This window comes from Antennarius striatus, chromosome 12 (genome assembly GCF_040054535.1).
Source record: "Antennarius striatus isolate MH-2024 chromosome 12, ASM4005453v1, whole genome shotgun sequence".
Classification (NCBI taxonomy): Eukaryota; Metazoa; Chordata; class Actinopteri; order Lophiiformes; family Antennariidae; genus Antennarius; species Antennarius striatus.
Genome location: NC_090787.1, coordinates 825,708 through 847,383, shown reverse-complemented (window position 1 = coordinate 847,383; position 21,676 = coordinate 825,708). Strand labels below are relative to the sequence as shown.

Genomic DNA, 21,676 nt, shown 5'->3' with positions numbered 1-21,676 from the left:
CAACTATGGATCATTTTTGGATTCGGTACAGATCATATCTCCCTCTCTGTTTATTTCTACTCCCTGACTCACGGCAGAATGACTAAACCTTTGTGATGCTGTGAAACAGCATGAGTCAGGACAAGCAGGGGGAAATTAGAAAATTCCCTACTTACTAACAGAAGGAAGGGTAAATCCAGACGTCTCTATTACCAGACAGTCAATAACAGTCGGGACTGGCCTTCCGTGCGAGGTAGACTTCTAAACATTTACACACAGACAAACATTTACTCTAAATCCTTGAAGAAGCTTGACCTCACTCTGCCCAGTCTGTTTAAGGATAGACAAGATCTGGATCTTAACCCCTGCAACAGGCCCTGGATCTACCGACACATCATGCACAGACTGCTGCACAGTCGCTGCACTGTTGTCAGTGGGAACCACCCAGGTCGCTGACAAAGATTACCTGCATGGTTGCTGAGGTGTTCCTTCATCTGTGCAACTTCACCTGCACAAGCCAAAGAGTCTATTTGATGCCAGGAATCGAGTCTGGTATTTTACAGAAGTCATCGCGCTATTCCAACCTGGTCATTTTCTCAGCCTCTTAATCCCAAAACGAGTGAAGCGTGTGTTTGGACATCAAAAGGTCCTGAGGCTGAGGCCGTCACAGGAGCATTCTTCTGTGACCGTGCCGAAGAAAGGGAGTCATTTCCACAAGCTTTACGCGGCCAACCGAGCATCAAGTGCCCTCAACTGGCCGGTTACAAAAAAAGAATATTAAATAATGACAACAGTTCTGGTCGGTGGATGAGCCTAAACGCTATATTATGCTTATTGTGCTTATATAGTACTGACCTCATGTACCTGCTCATTTTACATACGTCCAAGAATCTGAGAAGTACCAGAGATAAAAAAAAAAAAAAGATGAAACCCAATCTAGACTCAAGTTGTGATTGTATTAAAATACGCAGTTTTGGGGTGATAGCCAATGGAACCACCAGCCCACTGCCCTGCCTCTTGGTAAAGAAGTAGAGCAGAAAAAAAGGAAAGAACTGGAGAAAAAAAATAGAAAATAAAGTTCAAAATAATTCAAAGTTGCATTTGAATGAGAATAAAAATGCAATTTGCTTCTATAGTCCCCTACTGGTCTCCATGATCACATTGAATTGTGTTACCAAACACAAAATCACCTCAAAAAAATTCAAATTTCTTGTGGTATCTCAGAAATGGGTCATAAGTCAGCAATCTTTGATGCTCTTTTTGTATTTCCATCACACTGGTGCCCATCTGTTCCCTCAATGATAAATATGAATTAAAAAATGTTCTAGCATGTTTCAGAAGCACCTGGATGAAAGTTCAGCCCTGAGCTGAACCCAGCATCCACCATCCATATGCATCACTGTTTTCCAATAAGTTCTATCAAAGGAAATGGTTTCCTTCGTTCAACAGGTGTGGGATATAAAAGCGGAAATTCTGTGGCATTACACGCTCAGCGGGACTTCATCTCAATAATCTAGTGGAAGCAAACAGACCATTTTCAGAAGAAAGGCTTCATGCAAGACATTACAAGCATGAAAAGGAAGTGGTAAGAAAAGCCCAGACTGCTGCTGAATCATTTTCAGAAGACAAAAGTTGAACCCAAACAATGGAAATCAGTGTAATGGATGAGGACGGAGGCTGGATATCTTCCCATCACCTCCATGACGGAGGGTTGAGAATTCTGCTGTTTCCATTAAACTTCAATGATGGGCAAGAAGCAACACGACACTGCTGAGGAAAGCACACTCTGTCATTTATGTATTCAGATCGTAATTGAATACTTTTTCCTTTGATAAAAGGAAAATGATGGCTGTGAGTACAGTATGATGAGAGACCTTATGAGTTTACACAGCTGGAAAAGAGATCAGTGCACATGTAATCCAGCAGTGAAAAGATTCAGTCACCTGTCATTTTATGTCATCTGTATGAAAATATGACTCCATGGTGTCACATTTCTAAATGAAATCGCAGCTTCATAACGGTTCAATCACAAAGACAAGGAACAGAAATGGGGTTTCCACCATCTGCTCTTCTGTTGTGGCTTTTCTGGTTTCCACTAATGAACTGGCTTAGATGGTCTTTACTCCTAGGACTCACCTTCTCTTAATCACACCCCAGCCAAGCCTGCAGACAAAACAAGGCCACCGCAGGACAGCAATGGAAGCTACAGCCTCCCCGTCACGCCATATATGTTGGCAATCATAGCTTAGCATGTAGCATTCGTATAATCCAAATATGACGGTTGGATTGGATTTGAAGCTGTTTTATTTTGCTTTGGAACAAAAAGAATGACTTTTGAAATTTGCTTAAAAAGGTCCCTCAGGTATTTGTTAATGATCTTCTGATGAAAATAATGACCCGAAGGAGACGGAATAAAAAGAATATGTTAAAAGTCTTTGTTGTAATGTCACATCATGGAGAAATTTATGCTCAACAATAAATTCATGTCAAACTAGAAGGATTGACTCAGTAAATGTGACACATGTGAGTATTAGATAAAATCTTGGGGGTCTTACATCAACTGGGTCCTGACTGACTCACAAAGCACACAGTGAGACACAACGTCTCTGACCAACAATTTCTGCATTGTCTATCTTTTCAATCTTCACCCACAGCTTCAAACCCCGAAGTGAAAGCATTCCAACTTAATTTATCCCATTAGAACAAAACACACTCTACAAAAGAAAAAAGGAGAGGGGGTAAAAGAGGGTGAAAGAAAAAAAGCATTCCGATCATGTTGGTTCAGGCTTAGCAATACCAAAATTCTGTGAAAGAGGAACAAAAAGGAAAAGCATCGCCCCCAGGCTGAGGTTCAGCATGGTCAGCAATGAAGGGTGGGGTTTTCCACCACCTACAGCCTGTCTCAATTCAGAGGTCTGTCAGGATATAAATCTGTTAGTCCACTTCATCATGACTGGGAAATACATGACGAATGAGTTACAGCCTCACACAAGACGGCGTCTCCACAACCGCTTGGTCTCCAAGCACAGAATTAAAGTAGTTTCCAAAAACTACTACCAAGAAAATCCTCACCCTCAAATAAAAACATGCTTTTACTAGGTTATGTTTCTGACGTGAATGATGGTTAAAGGACTCCACTGTTACGACGAATTAAACTTCATGTTGTCAATCCTGTGAAACAAATGTCGCTGTAACCTTTGTGCAGTAACTGAGTACATGCAAGATGTTCTGACTGCTATGAAAGTGGAGAGGAAATGAATGCTGAGTAAACAAGGACACTACTGACCAGAAACAACCCTTGAAAAGAATTACAAAATGAACATTAACACAATTTGGACTCTTCTCAAGAACTGACAAAGAGGTGTGCAAAGATGCACTCCTATTGGACTGAATGGACAGATTAACACAACAATGTACCAGAATAAAATAATTGACATTGATTTGTGACATGCAGTGTATGAATTGGTTGACAATGAGCTGTAATGACAGAGATGTTGATGATTTAGGGGACGGGAACCTCACAAGCCAATGGCCTCTACCGGTCAACCCTTTTTTTTCTTTTCAGATGTTGTTGCTGATGTCTCAGCATTGATGGAAGTGAAGTCTGTTGTACTAACATGTCTGGAAAGAAGGAAATAAACTGAATAAATAAATAGATAAATAAAATATCAGACACGTGTTTGTCATCGCTTCCTGTTTCCAATAAGAAGGAAAACGTGCAGCAAATAACCATTCTTTATTTCGCAGCGGGGGAGTCATGGAATCAAGTGTCGCTGATCGATAAAGCATGTCTGTGTGGGTTCAGGGGGGAATCAGGAGAGGCAAAAAGACAGAGGTTATTCCAAACTGCATGGGGTTTACTTCACATCTGTAACACGTTCATGAATCATAGGGGAAAATACGGCAAACAGTGTGGGAGGCAGCAGGGACAGTAAGAGAGAGTGTGGACTTCCAGATGGACAAAACAACCAGATTTGGGATCATTTAAACAGACACACATCGATTTCTTTATTCCACCCACAACGGGTAAAGACAGACGCAGGACTGGAGGATGGCTAATTTCTCCTGTCAAATCAGATACACTTTCAGTATGTTCTAATGATCTCTCTCTATATATATATATGTGTGTGTGTGTGTGTGTGTGTGTGTGTGTGTGTGTGTGTGTGTGTGTTTTGAAACTCTCTCTGGGTTGCAGGCGTATAGGGTTAAATGGTGCATGTTCCTCTAGATAGCTCAATTCACCAGGACAGAGGACACACACGTACATATAAGGACGTGTATTTAGTGATACAGCAGTGATGGATCAGCTCAGTGCAGCTGAGGAGGTTTTATTTACTAAACACCAGACAGAAAGCAAAAAAACAACAAAAATACGAGTGTAGGAATACTCATCATCCTGGAGAAGCTATCAAGCTTTAAACAGTTTCTTTCACACGGCCCCAGATCAGGAAATACTCCGTGAGCACATGTAAACAGCACTAATAACCCAGCACAACATCTGATGTCTGTCACATCTCATTCTGTAAAGTTCTTACATCTTAATATGAGACTTTTTAACCCAAAGATGGCAAACAGCAGTAAAACTAAAAATCAAACATCATGAGGCAGCAGAGTGAAAAACAGGAAGGGTTCCCTGACGGATTGTGTCATTCAGACACAAAGCGGTCTTTAAAAGAGTGGGCGAGGTCTGCGTCTGAATACCTGCTCTCTTTACTCGTCTTTTCTGTCCCTACAAAGTTAGCTTTTATGACCCGGGCCGAGGAGAGGGGCGATGGGTGTGGGGGACACTTAAATACACACAGGAAGACCGACACCCTGTCATCCTCTGACATCAAACGTGTGGACAGAACTGAGTGGACAGCGTTAGGTGCATGATGGCGTGTCGTCGAAGCCGTTGATGACATCATTCGTCGTAGCGGTCAATGTCGGTGACCCCATGATCCTAGTACATGTTTGTAGTTTCTACTTCCTGTAGTGTGGCAGCTGGTGTTAAAAGCGGACGAATTTGGTTGGCTTTTAATGGTCACATGACTTTTCTTTTAGAACAAGTGTTACTTCAAATATCATTTTCTAAAATGCAAGACAGCAAACTGATAAATAAAGGATAAAACTGATCGTTGTTACAAATATTTTGTGCTAGTCAGCAAATATAAGCATGCTAAGGTGATACACTGACGTTCTGAGGTTGCTAAATACAACCTGACAAACATGAAGCTGAGCAGTGCTAACACGACTGCTGCCTCGTTTCCTGACGCTAATAATAATGGTAATAATTGACATTAATTATATGATCAATGGCATTTGCTGACGTGAGAACATCATTTACATGATCTTATGGTTTTGTGTGTCTTTTTTCACACTTTTCAAGCCACATTTCGTCTCAGCCTTCTTTGATCTCCAGCCTCTCAAAGTGAAAACAGGTGAGTTCTGGTTACCATTACTACCACATGCCTGGCAATGATGTCTTCATTTTTTAAAAAGTTTTATGGTGCAAGACTTGACTGGAAAAATGTTGTATAAGCAACCTTTAGCTGGTGGCACCTGTGAGAACCGCTCTAAAACTCCTCAGTAAGTTACTAAGATGTGAAGAGGAGAGCAGTGAGGCTGAGGGAGGAGCAGACCAGACGTCCCAGTCCTGTCGCCTTCCAGTTTGATGGTGACCCAGTGAGAATACATGGCTATTGTGTGCTGAGAGGCATTCCCCACAAGCTGAGACTATTCACCGAGGTGACTTCACTCTGTGTGTGTGTGTGTGTGTGTGTGTGTGTGTGTGTGTGTGTGTGTGTGTGTGTGTGTGTGTGTGTGTGTGTGTGTGTGTGTGTGTGAGAGAGCCAGAGAATGAATGTTGACCCTTCACTTTAACTTTATCCGCTGAGCTCAGGGTCTTTTGTACTCACTGGTGTAAAGCAGAGAAGAAATGCAGACTTGAGTATAAATCCACCTTAATTGGTTTAAAATGAGATTATTTATATTTATTGGTATTTACCTCATGTCTTCATGAAAAATCCATAATGTGGAGACCCAGGGATCCCTCCTGATTGGATGTTACCAGGTACGACATGTCTACTCCTGCCTCATTATACAAAGTCTTGCTGGAGTCAACCAGTGAAGTTGGTCCTGGCTGTGATGGCAGCAGTTCTTTATATCATTATGCTAATGAGCTTCACATAGAGCTTACACTGTTTTCCAGTGCATTTGGGTGAAACAGAAATTCTTGTGTCCAACAGAGCAGATCAGTTCTTCATGAAGCCTTCATGAAGTTTCCCTTGAGGCAAGTGGGAAGAACCAGTGCCTCCTGGGTAAATTCCACCAGGAGTGAATCTTTTTTTTTTTTTTAAAGTTAAAATAAAACCTGTTGTAAAAGATAACATTAGCAAATGGATGAAAACTTAGGTGGTACAAACAGTTAAAATGCTTTGCTAGTGCCCTGCAACATAAGCCATAGGCCTAAAGCTTGAGTACAGCAGAGGTCAGCCGGCTACGCCGCACAGCGTTTCCAGGCTCAGCCATGCACCTTCTAATTTGTGGACAACCCATTCAACCTCCGTAGCAACAGCTGCCCCCGAGGTACAAAGCTAAATGCACATTATTAGCTTACATGAGGGAAGATGCTCGGAAAAACTACTTATAAATACTTGCAAGTAATATCTTATGCTTAGCATCCTGTTATCAGTTACTGGTTTGGCTTTCTTTAAGCCTTGCTCGCTAAGTTTGTCTTTATTTCCCATAGGGGGCAAAACTGAAAGCTTTATATTTCAACAGAACAAAATTAAGTCTGGAAACATGACTTGACTACCATTTGCCATGTTGAAAGGAAAAACAAAGTGTGTGTTAGTTTGGAATATTATTTCTGTTCAAAATATAACAAAGAAAGTAAATGTGAAAATATTTTAGTGTGGATGTCGCCTCAGAGATGGTGAGGAGCTACTTTGTTGTGTGTGTTGTGAGAAATCCTTGACCCACATAACATACCCTAGAGTTTGGAGCTACACACACACTAAGTTTAACGCCATGGCATTTCTGTATGTGTGTGTGTGTGTGTGTGTGTGTGTGTGTGTGTGTGTGTGTGTGTGTGTGTGTGTGTGTGTGTGTGTGTGTGTTTTCTTTCTGATAAACAATGCACCATTAAACTGGACAATAAATACCACATCAGTAAACAGATGCTCCGCTGCAGTAGCTACAGGAACATTCAGAGCAGGAATTTCATTATTACTTTGTTCCAAGTGCCAGATGGAAATTATTTGGCTTCAAATAACTGCTGCAGTAGCCCAAAGTGAATAGTATTTTCATAATAAATGTCTAGGAAGCAATAAATAATAGTTTGTTAGTATATAATGAAGCATTTAATGGCCCCCCTGGGATCGCTCTGGGTATCCGCTCAATGGACCTTCAGAGGTCAACTTCCTATTTGGAATTACATTTGGAAAGAAATCATAAATCTCTGACAAACAAATATGTACTTTAAATTTACAGGTACAGCAGGTGAAACATGTCTTCCTATTCTGCAATGCAGAAGCTGAGATGTCTTTGGACATCTGAGCTGGGGGGTGGGGGGCAATCTGACTGCTCTGCGTTAGAGCCCAGATCAGACCTATTGGGTAACGCTGCAGTAACCCTGTAGCGCTGCTGGGCTGCGGGGGCTATGTGGCGGTATGCATGGCTGGAATGCGTCCGAATACCTGAGCAATGGCAGAAAGAAAAACATGAATACGGACGGTAGGAAGCAGACGCAAATGCACGCCTCGCACCTCAGGTCCCAGTGGCGTTCCCTTGTGACGACACACTGAACCTGTTCTACATCCACAGCACCACCCCGCCCTCCATCCGCCCCCCACTGGCTCAGCTCTCTGCTGACTCTGCTGTGAAGTCATTTGTTTTCAGTGTACTTTTCACCCCATTGTGAGTTTCCAATGATGTATTAAGCACAGCCACTTAAAGCCCCTGAAGACTACAGCCCCCCACCCACTCATGTGGACACACCTCACCAAGTCTGAGACCCAGCCAGGAGTGTGAGGTTTTCAGAGGGTTGGTTTGACTCATCCTCAGGGCATAGAGCAGTTTCATGGGTAAAGCCCCAGCCATTCATTTTGCAGCTTTACATAACAATAAGAAAGCATCTTGCTGCTCCATTGATACCGCCTCCATCGTCTATAACATGATCTATCAACCTCATTGGCTCGTCCTCTGAACCGATTGAGAAACTACACTGGCTCCTCTTCAGTCAGACAGCAGTTATAAACTATAGCTGTTGTGCCTGAAGTAAAAGAAATATAAAGGACATCTATTCATCTTGTGGCTGTGGGGAGACCTTCACCTCACAGAGTGGATAACCACAGACAGGAAAGAAACTTATGGATGGGTCTTTTAATGGCTCTTTAAAAGCGGAGAACGAGTTGCAGCTTGTAAAATGACAGAGGTGGGGTGTGTGCAGCGACGCTGGTGCTGCATCAGTTCCTGTTCTTCCTTGTGCTTTTCCCAAAAAATAGGGACAACTATACAAGACATGTAAATGAGTTGTAAGAATGGGTATACTCTAAATCAAAGTGGATTCAAAAAATCAAAAAGTGATGGTACATTCCAATTTTCTGTAGGTAAAAACGACATGCTGTGCCCAAAAGATGGGAGTATTTAAGCATTTATTCCACTTCTGACTTCTGTGTGAACTCGAGAGAGACTGCCAGATCTCATCAACTGAAACAACAAAGAGCTCCACACAAGCTGCCTTAGTCGTAATAAATGATGGTGGCAGCGTTATATCATTTTTTTCTGCTCAATTGCAAAGGAAACACATTGAGGTCAGTCAACCTGGAATAGCATTTACAGATTTAAAAAACGCACCCAAAAAGCAGACACAAACGGGGACTAAACCAGACCACAGCGCTCACACTCTATGCTTGAGCTCGCTAATCTTCCCACTTGACCCATTTTGACTTCAGTTTCTTAAGCAAAGCACATGGAGAATATACCAACACGTCTGTGGTGGAGGACAGCATCCAGGTTCAGACAGACTAAAGTCCCCACGCAAGCACTTAAACATGACTGACAGAAAACATGTTAAAATCAGATGTATTGATAATTCATCGGCTGGTTTCATGTGTGTCTACATCTTAAACATTAAAGAGTAAAATCAGTTCTCTTTTCTTGCAGAGTCAGATTTAAAACTATAACATTAATTTCTACTATTATCTAAAATCAGGCTGATTCCAATTTCCACTGGTTTAGATTTGTTCAGTTAGGGCTGAGTAACAAATTAAATATTACTAAGTCAGGTTAAAAAGTATCTGGTTGTATTCACTTCCTGAGAGACGACAGTACTGGAAACTGACTGGGCTGGACCCGATCCAATCACCCCCTCCCTCATGCACTAAGCCCTAAATAACAGGCAACAAATTATTTACTAAATAGTCATCTGTAGGTTTGTCATAATGTTTATATTATCTGTAAAATACGGGGGTTTCTTAGCAGAAACCAGTTTTCTCCTAAATATGCTGTGATCTCTGATATGAGAAGTTTAAGCATGACTTGTTTCTGAGTTCAGTAGAAATGTTGAAGATAATGACCTAGTTCTCCAGAGATACAATTTATACAACATTGGCATCAAATTGTGAGATCAGTGCTGATTTCCATCATGACTGAGTGTTTATGGTGAAGCACCTGCTGACAGTGTTTTATCAGTGGATGCACGTGGTTTCTGGATACAGTTATCTTCTGTAGACGCTGTTGTTTCCTTCAAGGCTACGGGGGAAACGGAAACCCTTTGATGGGGTGGCAAAGCATGGCGGCGTGGACTTGTAGGTGAAGATTCTTATCTTCTCCCACATGGCATCCTTTGTAAGTCAGATATGGAGGTGAGAAGTGTTCAGTTTAAACATAATATGCACTCTGTGTAAAATATGATACAAGAAAAAAATAGGTCTTTTTGACAATGCCTGTCAAACATTAAGGACTCGAGGACTCGGGAACTCAAGGACCTGCTGTTGCTTGTTGGCTGTATGAGGTACATTATGGTCACATTCCAGGACATGCTCATATCTAATAAAATAGAGGCCCACCTCCTCGGCGTGCAGACTGTCCACTGACAAACTTCCCAGGCTATCAGCATTCTTAAGATTCTCCTGCCAGTCACACGAGACAATTTATTGACCGACCATCTAACAACCCTGATGAGATGTTTCAGCACAAACTATTCAGGGTTTAGATTTCCTTCCATCACACAATGACAGCCACCTACGTAACGTGAGCTCTGTAAACCCACACGGGTTTGTTTTCATCGATCTGACAGACAGAGAACCAAAGATCTTCTTAGAAAGACGTCTGCCTCATTTGCTGCACATATTTTGTCTGGACATGTCTGGGAAGTGCTTATATTCTGGATTTTTATCTTATGCAAATATTCTGATCAAAACCAAGACCAGTTATCCACAACAGTGATGTTTAAGTGAGTATCAGTAGCTGCATTTAACTTCAGCAAAGTGGCACAAACTCTAAAAAAAACCCAATCTTCTGGCAATACGTTGATCTTTTCATTTTCTCGTAGATGAGATGATCACAATCATCTCATCTACAGCCGCTTATCCAAACTGTGGGTCAGGGTTCTGCTGGAGCCTGTCCCAGCTGGCTATGGCTGAATAGAACCTGAGAAAAAAAGTTAAGGAACAAAGAAAAGATGCATGCTAACATTTTGCAATGCTTGACATAGCAGATGCTGAGATTTCTAATACTGTATGATGTCTGTGTTCAAATACAGCATCATTTGTGCTGCTGTGCCTAATTTGAAGGAGTATGTTCAGATTAGAGCCTTCCCTATGCTACAGACTCCTCTACTTAGAATGTTAAAACAGTTGCTAACATCCCAAATTATATTATACCACAAAAATAAAAATGAAAAAGCTGAAAAATCCTTTGAAACTCTGAATTATAAGGAACCTCAGCAGCTTCAGATTTGATCCTCTCCTCAAACGGGCGTCAAATGAGCACAACATTAAAAACGTGGAAGGCATTCATGTTTTCATACCTATCAGATCCTCACATTACCATGAATGCAAATATTCGACCTGCCTGCACAGGTCTAAGATGTTGGCAAATGCGCAAATATCTGTGCCCATCCTCTGTCACCACAGAACAGGAATGAATTTCCGTCCATTCACGTTGTTTCTGTTTAACGCATAAGCAAACATCACCCTCCACTGAAGACGTGGGCTTCATGTGGAAAGAATGTGCACACAGATCTCATTCCTGCATTGGAGCCCAATGTTAGATCTGTCGGTTAGCCGGTCCCATCTCTTTGTCCTTCAGCCGGTTCTTTGAACCCACTAGGCCTCACTCAAGTGTAGAGTTTCAGCTTTGCACAGCACTTCAAGAACATGTCAATGCAGATCAACACTTTGACAGTAAATCCGACCATGAAAGGGCAGTAAAACACTTCTTTGTTGGTCACAAAGCTTCCTCTTTGTGTGGGAGTGAACCATGAGCTCAAACTCTTGAATTTTGCAGGATATAGGAGGACAGTGCAGGAGACCTTGGCTTCCCAGCTTAACTGAGCAGTCGTGTACAGACTAACACGTAAATGTGTTCAACGTGTTCAAGTGATTGTATTCAAAGTTGTCACTATATTGTGAAGAAGCGACGGCTGAGAGACACTCATTCCTTGGGCCCTAATCCTTGTTCCTTAGTTACTGAATACCCATCAGAAATAATGAACGATGACTTTTACCTTTGGGTAAGATGATCTCTTCCCCAAGAGCCAAAGGATCATCCTCTGTGGTATGATGTAGTGTTGACAGAGGCCTAAACTCTTAGCTTGTGAGGCACAACACCTTCAATTACTCCTAAATGATGCCGGCTGGCTCATGCTTCACCTTCAGCTGACACTTTAATCCCCTTTAATGAACAGAGACAATGGCTGGAAGAGAATGACGTTATGCCTGTGGCTACATCAGAGGCCCAGGGATACAGTAGATGTAGAAATGTGAGCGGAACAAAGAGAGCTTTCATCCACTAGACAATATCAGCGCCCTCAATTAGTACAGGCCAGACGAAGGTCCAGGGTGCCAGCATTCATTGTCCCCACTCTGGGCACTTTAGCACAAAAAGCCTGCAGGTCATGCTCTTCCTCTGTCGCAGCTTAAGCAAAGGCATGTTATAATCCACGTGACGGAGCTTTAGTGAGCCGGTGCGCCAAACCTGCCCCAAAACGAGTGAAGTAAAAAAAAAACCCAATATCTTGAACCCACAAGTGAGATGCTTGACTTATTGAATTGAGCTAGGCATTTCAGAAATGACAGCAAACATAGAACCAAAGAACTAATATTCTTTATCGTACCTGCCGAGATCAGGTCCAAAGTAAACAATGCTCTGCCAACTTTCTGGAGAAGAAATGAGAAATATTTAGCCTCTGGGGAGAATGCAGGAAAGCAAAATGACATAAAAAGGACTAGAAAGGATCACATGTTTGTTCTCAGATGGCCTGTCCCTCCCCCTGAGAAGATGTGCGCCGAGACAGAAATCAAACAGTCGTTTCTCACCTGAAGGCATTCAGAGAGCGGTGACCTCATAGCGCTTTCAGAATACCGGACAGAGAAAGAGAAGAAGGGAGGAAACAAGAGCCTGAGTGAGAATAAGCACAACCCCAGTCCAAGGCTCAAGGTTAGCATGCTCCTGTTGATGGGTGCTGATACAGCAAGCCGCCAGCGGGCCGCCTGGTACGGCCGGGTCACGTACCGCTGACCCCACGCATTGTTTTCTCACTCAGGCATACTGTACACTTCAGCTTCCAGACGAAGATCTCAAAAAGTCTATAAAGGCTTTAATTCAAATTTAATTTCACATTTATTTATTTTTTAATTACACTCATATATTTTCAGATTAAATATACAAATCAATCAAAAATTGCAGAAAATTACTCAGTCATTCATTTTTTTAATATTTCCATTTAGAGTCTACAGATGTTTAATTTGTCATCATAAAATTAAAATTTGACAAAAGTTGGTAAAGAAGCAAATTAACTTTCAAAATGCTTGTTTTTCTGGGGTTTACAGGTTGGCGATAGTCGACTATTGCACACAACTACTAACTGTCACATTAAACAGGAAGTGCATTAACAATGTGTTCAGGTAGCGTACTGAAGCATGTGTATCCTATCAGACCCAGACATGTAAAGCATCACCATGTGCGACGCGTGGTTTGTTGTTACCCCTTCTTGTTTTCTATTCTGCTGAGGCATTTAGGGCAGGAAACTCACAGTTGCTAAAACGTAACACAGCCGTGTGTATTAAGGATCCCCAGTAATAAGGCTATAAACTGGGCTTGTGAAACCACTGTTCAGCATCCGTTTCACTGCGAAGGATTCGACCACAGACCTTTCAGAGCATCTCTCCGTCTGATCAGCGGATGAACGGCCCCACAAATCTTTCACTGGACCTCTAAATATTTAACGTCCCCCTGGTCAGCCCATGTCCCTCCTCTCTAAGCCTCTCAACGGGTGGCACTGTGCCACCTGGCCCGTAACAACCACTGCTTGAATAGAGGGCACCCTTCATGATTCACACAACACTTAGCAGCTTCCAGGTTACAAGCAGCCGAAGCATTCACTTCAAAATCCAGGCTGAGCACATGATCTCACAGGGGTGTTCAGAAGCAGTGGAATGTTACAAAGTACACGTCCCCGAATACTTTAATCACATACTTTTTCACTTAATTTTCCTTTATACTTCTACTTCATTACATTTCAAGAACTCTGCTAATTTGTTTTTTGGAGGTCTAAAGATCTCAACTGTCCATTTGATGCAACAACATGGTCCTTATAGATCACATGTTGAGAGGTGGGGGACACTTCTCCAAACATTTTGAGGACTTATGAAATCAGATCAAATAATTTTTCCTCTATAAGTGCCTCAGAGTGTAGCTACACCTCAAAGGTGTCAGTCCTCACCGTCCACAGACTGATGAGTTCTGATTTGAAAGTAAGACTCAAGTTAGTTAATGTAAAAAACAATGAAATAATATTTGCACGAGGCTCACACACAATCAATTATCTACTATTTATTGGTGAGAGAAAAGAACCACCTAAATACAGATTACTGTAATACTTCTTTGTCATTGTTTCCTCTCCAAAGATGTATTTTTTGACTACTTGGAGGGACTCAGTTTTTAGATGGAAGCCTACAGAGTACAAGTAGTAGTTCAAATCAGCCCCACCCTGACTTCTAAGTTATCCATCACAGGCATCTTTGACACTAATGCCCATATTAGCATAATATTTGTGATATTGTCATTTAAATAAACTAAGATCTAAGTATTTCTTACTACACTCTCAAGCAACAAATCAACATTTAAGCTCATTCCGTTTTATATGTCCACTGTCTCAGATTTGATCCCGAATGCATGGTTTCCAGCCCATGTCATTAAATCCACACCTCACTCCAAGTCCAATTTCCAGTGGGACCATACGAAATTGGAGGACATAGGTACTGAATTCAGCAAATCCCTCCTTTGTTACAGCAGCTCTATGCTTGATGATAATCTCACTGTCCCATGGGACTCTCCTTAGTTCACACCCCCATGGTGTGAGATTTGTGAAGGGGTAAGTGCCTCCAGACATGGAAACTCTTGAGGGACGGGTGAATGAGTGGAATTCGAGGATGCCTTAAAAAGAGGCTCGAACATCACGAGAGTCAATCAGGAGATAAGAAGAGTGCAAAAAGAGGGATATAATAACAAAGTGAGTGTGGAAAAGCACAATGGCATTCCCGAGTGGGGCCTCATGAAATGTTGAATGGTCTATTCATTCATTAAAAAATGCAGCGGTGGTCGGTGGTGCTTGCATTAACCCAGTTTGCAGACTGCATTTTAGTGCCGTTGGAATAATGCCACATCATAACCGCATGGAGTGTGGGTCTCTGTGGATCTACAGTTCATGAAGGGTGAAAGGATTATCATCCAAGTTTCTTATGGGCCTGAGAGTGTAAACAGTGATGGGGGGGTCTCTAGTTTCATGCCTTCCTGTGTTCGGCAGGCTGTCAGTGAGGACAAATGAACACTCCCTCAAGCTGGAGACGGGGATAAAGTGCCAGGTAGATAGATCTGGTTTCCTCTGTGACAACCAAACACAGCTTTGTGGTGGAAAAATCTGCACCTGGTGGCCATGGAAACCAGTGTTCACCTGGGCTGTAGCCTACGGCGCCGACTCACTGACCACAGAGAGGAAGAACAAGCCTGGATTTAGTGTAAATGCCTTTTCCAGATGACAAACTTATAACAGGATGAAGTTTTTTTACATGGCAGCATACAGCATGCTACTGTTGCTATGTTTACCTGAGACAACTTGAGCTTTTAGCTGCCTGTGTTTTGTAGCCTGTTCCAGCATGCTGACTGTTAGCGCTCCAAAACCCACATAAAGAAGCAGCGATATATGATGCAACCCCAATTAACTTTGTGCAAACACAGAGAAATCTTCAGATATGCATGATTATAGTTACAGGAAGGGCCCTGACTCAGTTTTACTTTTGTAGTCTTGGTAATACTTAAGGTTTTCAGTCGTGCTCTATGTTCAGACGTTTTGCACAAAACCTTCATATACTGTAGTCCTGTTATTTGTAGAGGCAGGCTTCACATCTTCCAATAACAGTTACTGCGATTATAGCTGGGAAAGATAAGTAAATAAGTAAGGGTTTCACTGCAAACAGGAAAGAGGCGCTGAGAGGTAAGAGGGCACTCAGCGTGCCATTAGTGCTGGAGATGGTTGGGTGTACGGAGCGAGTGGCCTTACAAATCCTCTCCTCTTGAAGCACAAGCAGTAATTATGTTGTCTCTCTGTATTTTGCCACTGTCAACCCAGCATTTTGACATCAGGGACAGCATGAGAGAACAGCCAGGCGCACCTGAAACACTGAGCGGTGGGAATACATAAAAATACAAATAACAGCTGTCAGCAACATTCAAGAGGATGCTCTGCCCTGGAAGGCAAGATGATAGGGGATGGCGAATACAGACAGATAGACTGTGAGGACGTTTCACACATGGAAATGCTCGTAAAACCTTTTTTTTTTACATAGTCAATGTCATATTTTTGTATGCAGTTTCTGTAATGTCTGACCTGATGTGATGGCTGCTAAGCCTGGTCTGTGATCGTCTACAGGTGTCTCCCAATTGAGACTGATGAAGAGGGTGGAGTCGCCTGGATCACGACCTATATCTGCCTCCCAATTCCTCCAACCAATAATTCTTTTTGACTCCCTATTGTGGCCTGCAACCTGTCCTGTTAAATTTAGTTTCTCTTTTGCTAAATTTACCTAATAAATTATTATTATTATTATTATTATTACTATTATTATTATCATCATTATTATTACCATAATTATTATTATTATTATTACTATTATTATTATCATCATCATTATTATTACTATTATTTTTACTACTATTATTAGTAATATTATTACTACTATTATTCTTATTATTATTCTTATTGCTATTATTATTTCTATTATTATTTCTATTATTATTCTTATTATTCTTCTTATTGCTATTATTTCTATTATTATTCTTATTATTCTTCTTATTGCTATTATTTCTATTATTATTCTTATTATTCTTCTTATTATTATTATTATTATTGAATCCGATTACGCCTTCATCATGCATCACAGTACCTAGGCTATCATACCTGACAATCAGAATTTCCTGCAAAGTCAGAATCTTGCTGGGTAGACGTGCGGTGGGGTTATACGGTAAACATGAAGGATAACTGAACAAATAATCATGGAAGGTTTGATTTGACACAAAGAACCATTCTTTTGAAGTATAATAATGCTAAGTCATTTGAAATGACTACAGCAAGCAGAGGCCTGTTTTACTGAGAGGAATCCATCATCATCGCTGAAGCACATCTCACGCCACAGGAGTGTTAAAATCCTAAATTGTCACCAAATCAGATAAAACAAGCGTTTTATCATCCATCCAATCTCAAACGTGGACACATCGCATGTTTTAGTCTCCCATCCTAAATCCAGCTATCTGGTCTTCAGTGAGGACCAGAGACAAGACTTCTGGATTAACGTTTGGAAACTTAAAATCAAGTCTGTAAAGCTTGACATTGACAGATAATCAGGGCTAGACATCAGGACCAATCAGAAATCCAGGCTGGATATCACATCACCCCGATCCACTCGTCGCTAATAAAGGTCATCCTGAGCCAAACGTACCCCCCCCCCCTTTGGCAGACAGGCGCAGGATCAAATGGCTGTAGCTCTTCTTTTGAGTGACGTTCAGACTCAGAGGCTTCAGGTAGCTGGTTTTGCCCTCAGGTGACGTTTTGCTCTTCCATGAGGCTCAAAAACAGGAAAGTAGCTTCATCTGCGTTACAGTGATGATGTTAATGAATTCATATCAATGAAGGATTTAAGATACTCAAACTCATCTTTATCCCATACAAGTTGTGGAAGTGATCACTTTACCAACACGTCAGAGATACAGTCACATTCAGTTAGGGTTTCTCTGACATTCTCACATGTCAGACAGAACGCTGCTGAGAGTCCCTGGAGGACCCAGATGGGCCAGCAGGACGTACCCCTCGTGGGTTCCTTGCAAAAACACATCCTTGTTAAAGTAAACTAAGCCATATCTACAGTTCCTCCTCAGCCTCTTGGTAAGTGTGTTTCTCATATACAGATGCTTTCTCGAGCTGCTGTCAGGCAGCTGCATCGTGTTAAGAGCGAGGGTCCGCCACGCCGTATGACTTTAAAAGAGACGGACAGAAACCACCTTAAAGCGTGGCCGTGATGGTCTGTATGACACAAAAACAACAGCTACATATGGAATCAATGGGAGTGTTTTCACTGCAGTGAATGAAATGGGCTTTTAAAAGATGCATCACTGAAGCATCAACGATGCAATCTGAGGCGGAAAGCGTCTCAGATTATTAGTAGAGAGTTTCTCTCTGACTCGCAGCCTGGTGAGTGAAAACAGTCGCCGTACTGGTGAGATTAGAGGCAGAGGAGCATAAAGGAGGTGTCAATCTCCTGGGTCCAACTGGGAGGTACACACATCCACTTGACATCTCGGATGACCCCCACCTGCAACCTCACGCACGCAAGCCAATTCCAAAAGTTTCAAACTACACACAGCAAATGTTTGACGACCTTTTGAACAGCGGTGGCTCAAACATTATGACAAAACAGAGCCAGATGGGATTGGTAAACCTCCATGTGAGGCACCTCCAGAGATGGCGATCAGGAGTAAGTAGGTTTACTGACTAGAAAATCCAGGGATTAGACATCACAAGGTTCACTGAATCAACAGTACAGTCGCTCCATTTATTTCATTTGGGCCTAACCATGATCCCAACAGAGCTGCAATCCAGCGACCACGCAGAAGCAAAACCTTACCCGCTCCCGGGTTCAACCGCGCCCGCTGGTGGAATCTGTGCCATGTTTCAAATAACACCTAATTCCACTCAGTACTTGAAGTTTAGTTGTGTGTAGCTCAGACAAACTAGCTGAAGTTAACTTTATGGTCATTACATAAAGGGTGGAAGGCTTCATTTAATGCTGCTGTTGTGTGGATAGGATACAGGTGGAGCATCCTGTTGGTACAATGGACCAAAGCAGAGAGCACTTCACCACAATGTTCAATCAGGTTTGACCTAAGACCTCCCCTTCCCGCTCTCCTTCTTCCCAAACGTCTCATCAGTGGGATGGAAGGAAAATGCACGATGATGTAGAGATTCCTTTTAGTAATTTTGAAAACCGGAATCGTGAGTTATGGTGAAAACAGTTACAAAACATGCCAAATGTGTTTAGAAAAATACGATTTGCAAATTTGAATTTCACAGGCTGTGAAAGTGCCGACCTCATTTTTGAAGCTGTGAAAGTGAATGAAATAGAAACGAGTGAGGGCGTTGCTCTGAGGTACAGGTGATTTAAGGAACGCAGAAGTTTTGGTGACGTGTCAGCAGCACCGACTACCCTGTAATATATCAGTGTAACCTGCCTCAACATGTGCATTTAATATTAACAATTTATCCCTCAAATTGCAGATTATTATGTCTGTTTTGTGCAAATTACAGTAAAATGAGGATTAAAAAATGTTTAGGTATGTTCCTGCACTGAAAAGGAGAAAACCCCAAGCCAGCTGTGTTTTTTAATGTGGCATCTAATTCAGCCATTAAAAGGCACGGTGGGGTGTCCCCCCAGCAGCCAATCCCCTCCCCCCGTTTCGTCCTGCACCCCTCTGGCAAAACCACGCTGGGTGCATGTCAAAGATCACATGACAATAGGGATTCCTGACCCAGGCAGGGATTGGGAACGAATCAGACCTAATTCAACCATGTCACAGGCAGCCAGAGGCACCGCCCCGAGGAGCGCCTTCCAACCTGGACACACAGGGCTGGATAATATTCCTGGGAAAAAGTCACATTGTTGGAGTGTGTTTTTATCTGTTTTTTTATATAAGCCTTGACACACTGCATGTTGTTGGTGGTAATTACAGTCAATCAAATACCAGGGAACATTGTCACACTGATAAAACATTGACACAACATTATTATGTCAGTCAGCTCTTTAACACCAGAACCCACAAAGAGAAAATCACACCTCGACTTCAGACCTGCTGGAAGGTAAGAATGTCCAGAGTATTCTAATGAGTCAGGACACATCTCCCAGTAATTAGATGCAGCCACTACAAGCAGGCGGTGAACATACATGAAGCAGCACACTGGACAAAGACAGAATTCAGCCCCCCCCCCCCCCCTGCAGACTTTGGACTTGAGGAAACCAGTAAACAGCCTCAAAGCCACTTTGACCTCCTCAGACTGGACACAGTTCCTGTGACCCTGCAGCCACCATGCCCCTCAGGGGGACAGAGGAGCAATGGGAACGTGTTGCAGAATCCATTGAAGGGACTTCTTCCCAAACACCATAAGCGAGGGCAGCTGCAACATTTAACTTGTGTTCGCAGATAAGTTGTGTAAAGCTTCTGACAGCTTACTGTATAAACTGACAATGCACACATTTTCATAAAGATTAGACTTCAAACTGCCAACAATTAATCTTCAGAAAGAAGTTAGGACACCTTCACGTCCAGCAGCTTTCCCCCAAAAATCAACTTTTTTTCCTTCCCTATTAAATGTATCGTCATGAATGCTGCACTATATTACATGTCACCAGACAGTCAAAGCACTCAGGTACAGGCTGTCTTTTCTCACCTGGCCACTGCGACGCAGCCGGGTTGACCAGAAGGAGGACGCAGCAGAGGAGGCGCACCGGCCATGAGGAGCACCTGCAGAGGCAGCAGGAACATTCACAACCTCAGCGTTTCGCCAACAGCGAGCAAAAAGTTTGAGACAAACAAAACAGGTACCTCATGTTCATGTCTTCTTTCTCTGACAGCGTGTGGAGACTTTACATGGAGGGAGAGAGTTCACAGTTCGGTCCGACGCCGCGGCCGCAAACAGCTGATGGAGAAGCAGCGCTCCGATGGGAGCAGAGGAGAAATGTGGACCGAGAGGAGGAGGAAGAAAAGACCTGCAGGAGGTCACATCGGGGGAGTCCGCCAGGTCCTAAAGAGGAACGCGTTCCACCGGTCAATGAAGGAAAGAGAGGGGGGGGGGATTTTTTAATTTTGATTTTTAACATCACGTTTATTCATAAAAGTCAAATTACAAAAAAATCACGTCGATACAAAATCCAACAGATTCACATAAAGATTTTCAACAGTACTGTGCGTTTTATGAGCAAAGAAACATTTTTACATTCATCACAATAAAAAAAGGGACAATTCAGAAAAAAACAATTATCCGTTCTCCACAATCTCTTCTACAATCATGTCTTTTATTTCTTTCCTTAGTTTTTTCAATCCTTAAAACTCTTGGTCTGTAAAACCTGGCTCACCACTTCTTGTCTTACTTTTCATATTAAAGCTGACGCCGTCCAGACACATGTTGAGGTCAGGAAATATTTTTTCGAGTTTTGCCCTCGAACCTTTTGTGTCTTGCAGGAATTTTTTTAGTCTTTTGCAAATTATATTTGAGATAGATAGATAGATAGATAGATAGATAGATAGATAGATAGATAGATAGATAGATAGATAGATAGATAGATAGATAGATAGATAGATAGATAGATAATTATTGCTTTCCATTAAACCTTTGAGGATCAGGTTACCCAGAGGACTGCGAGTCAGGCAAGCATAACTAAATGTGACAAACTGAAGTTTGCATCCTGACAGCAGCTCAAGAGGACGTGAACAGGTGAAAAACTGCAGCAAACTTGTGTAAACAAATGTTTTCCACCGGAAAGTCTTCTGTCATTCATGCAGAGTTTGTTCTGTCACTGCTTTCTGCAGCAGCGGACGCCTCACAAGAACAGACTTGATGGGGTAACGACCACATGAAGGAGCTCCGAGGGCCTGTTTGCTTTGGGTTGTCTTGGTTAGAGGTGGGAGAAAGGAAAGACCTCCAACAGGAAGACAGACGCCTTTGGGAAATGTAGAGGAAGTGTAACCAAAGCTAAAACATGTATTATTTAAAATGGAAAACAAACTGTAAAATATATTGAAACTCAAATGTCTCCTCATCTGTGTGTTTGCTTTGACAATGATGGATGTGTGTTATGACAGATCAGTCCCAGATGTTGCGTTTTTACAGGATGACCAGCAGAGGGCGGTATTGGGTTGGTTTTCAACAACTACAGAGGAACCTTCT

The 21,676-nt window shown here is 42.2% G+C and overlaps 1 protein-coding gene across 2 annotated transcripts in view; it reads right to left on the bottom strand.

The window, feature by feature from the left end:
- The window catches only part of col18a1a (collagen type XVIII alpha 1 chain a), a 61,687-nt gene extending 41,182 nt beyond the window's left edge, over nt 1–20,505 (bottom strand). The window contains exons 1-2 of one of the 2 annotated variants that reach the window (XM_068329286.1): nt 20,335–20,505; nt 20,180–20,253 (exon numbers count right to left, since the gene is read on the bottom strand). In XM_068329286.1, coding sequence (XP_068185387.1) covers nt 20,180–20,253; nt 20,335–20,345 — 85 coding nt within the window. In that variant the 5' untranslated portion in view covers nt 20,346–20,505. The remainder of the gene's footprint in view (nt 1–20,179; nt 20,254–20,334) is intronic. The other variant, XM_068329284.1, reaches the window with a different exon arrangement.
- Nucleotides 20,506–21,676: the final 1,171 nt, after the last annotated feature.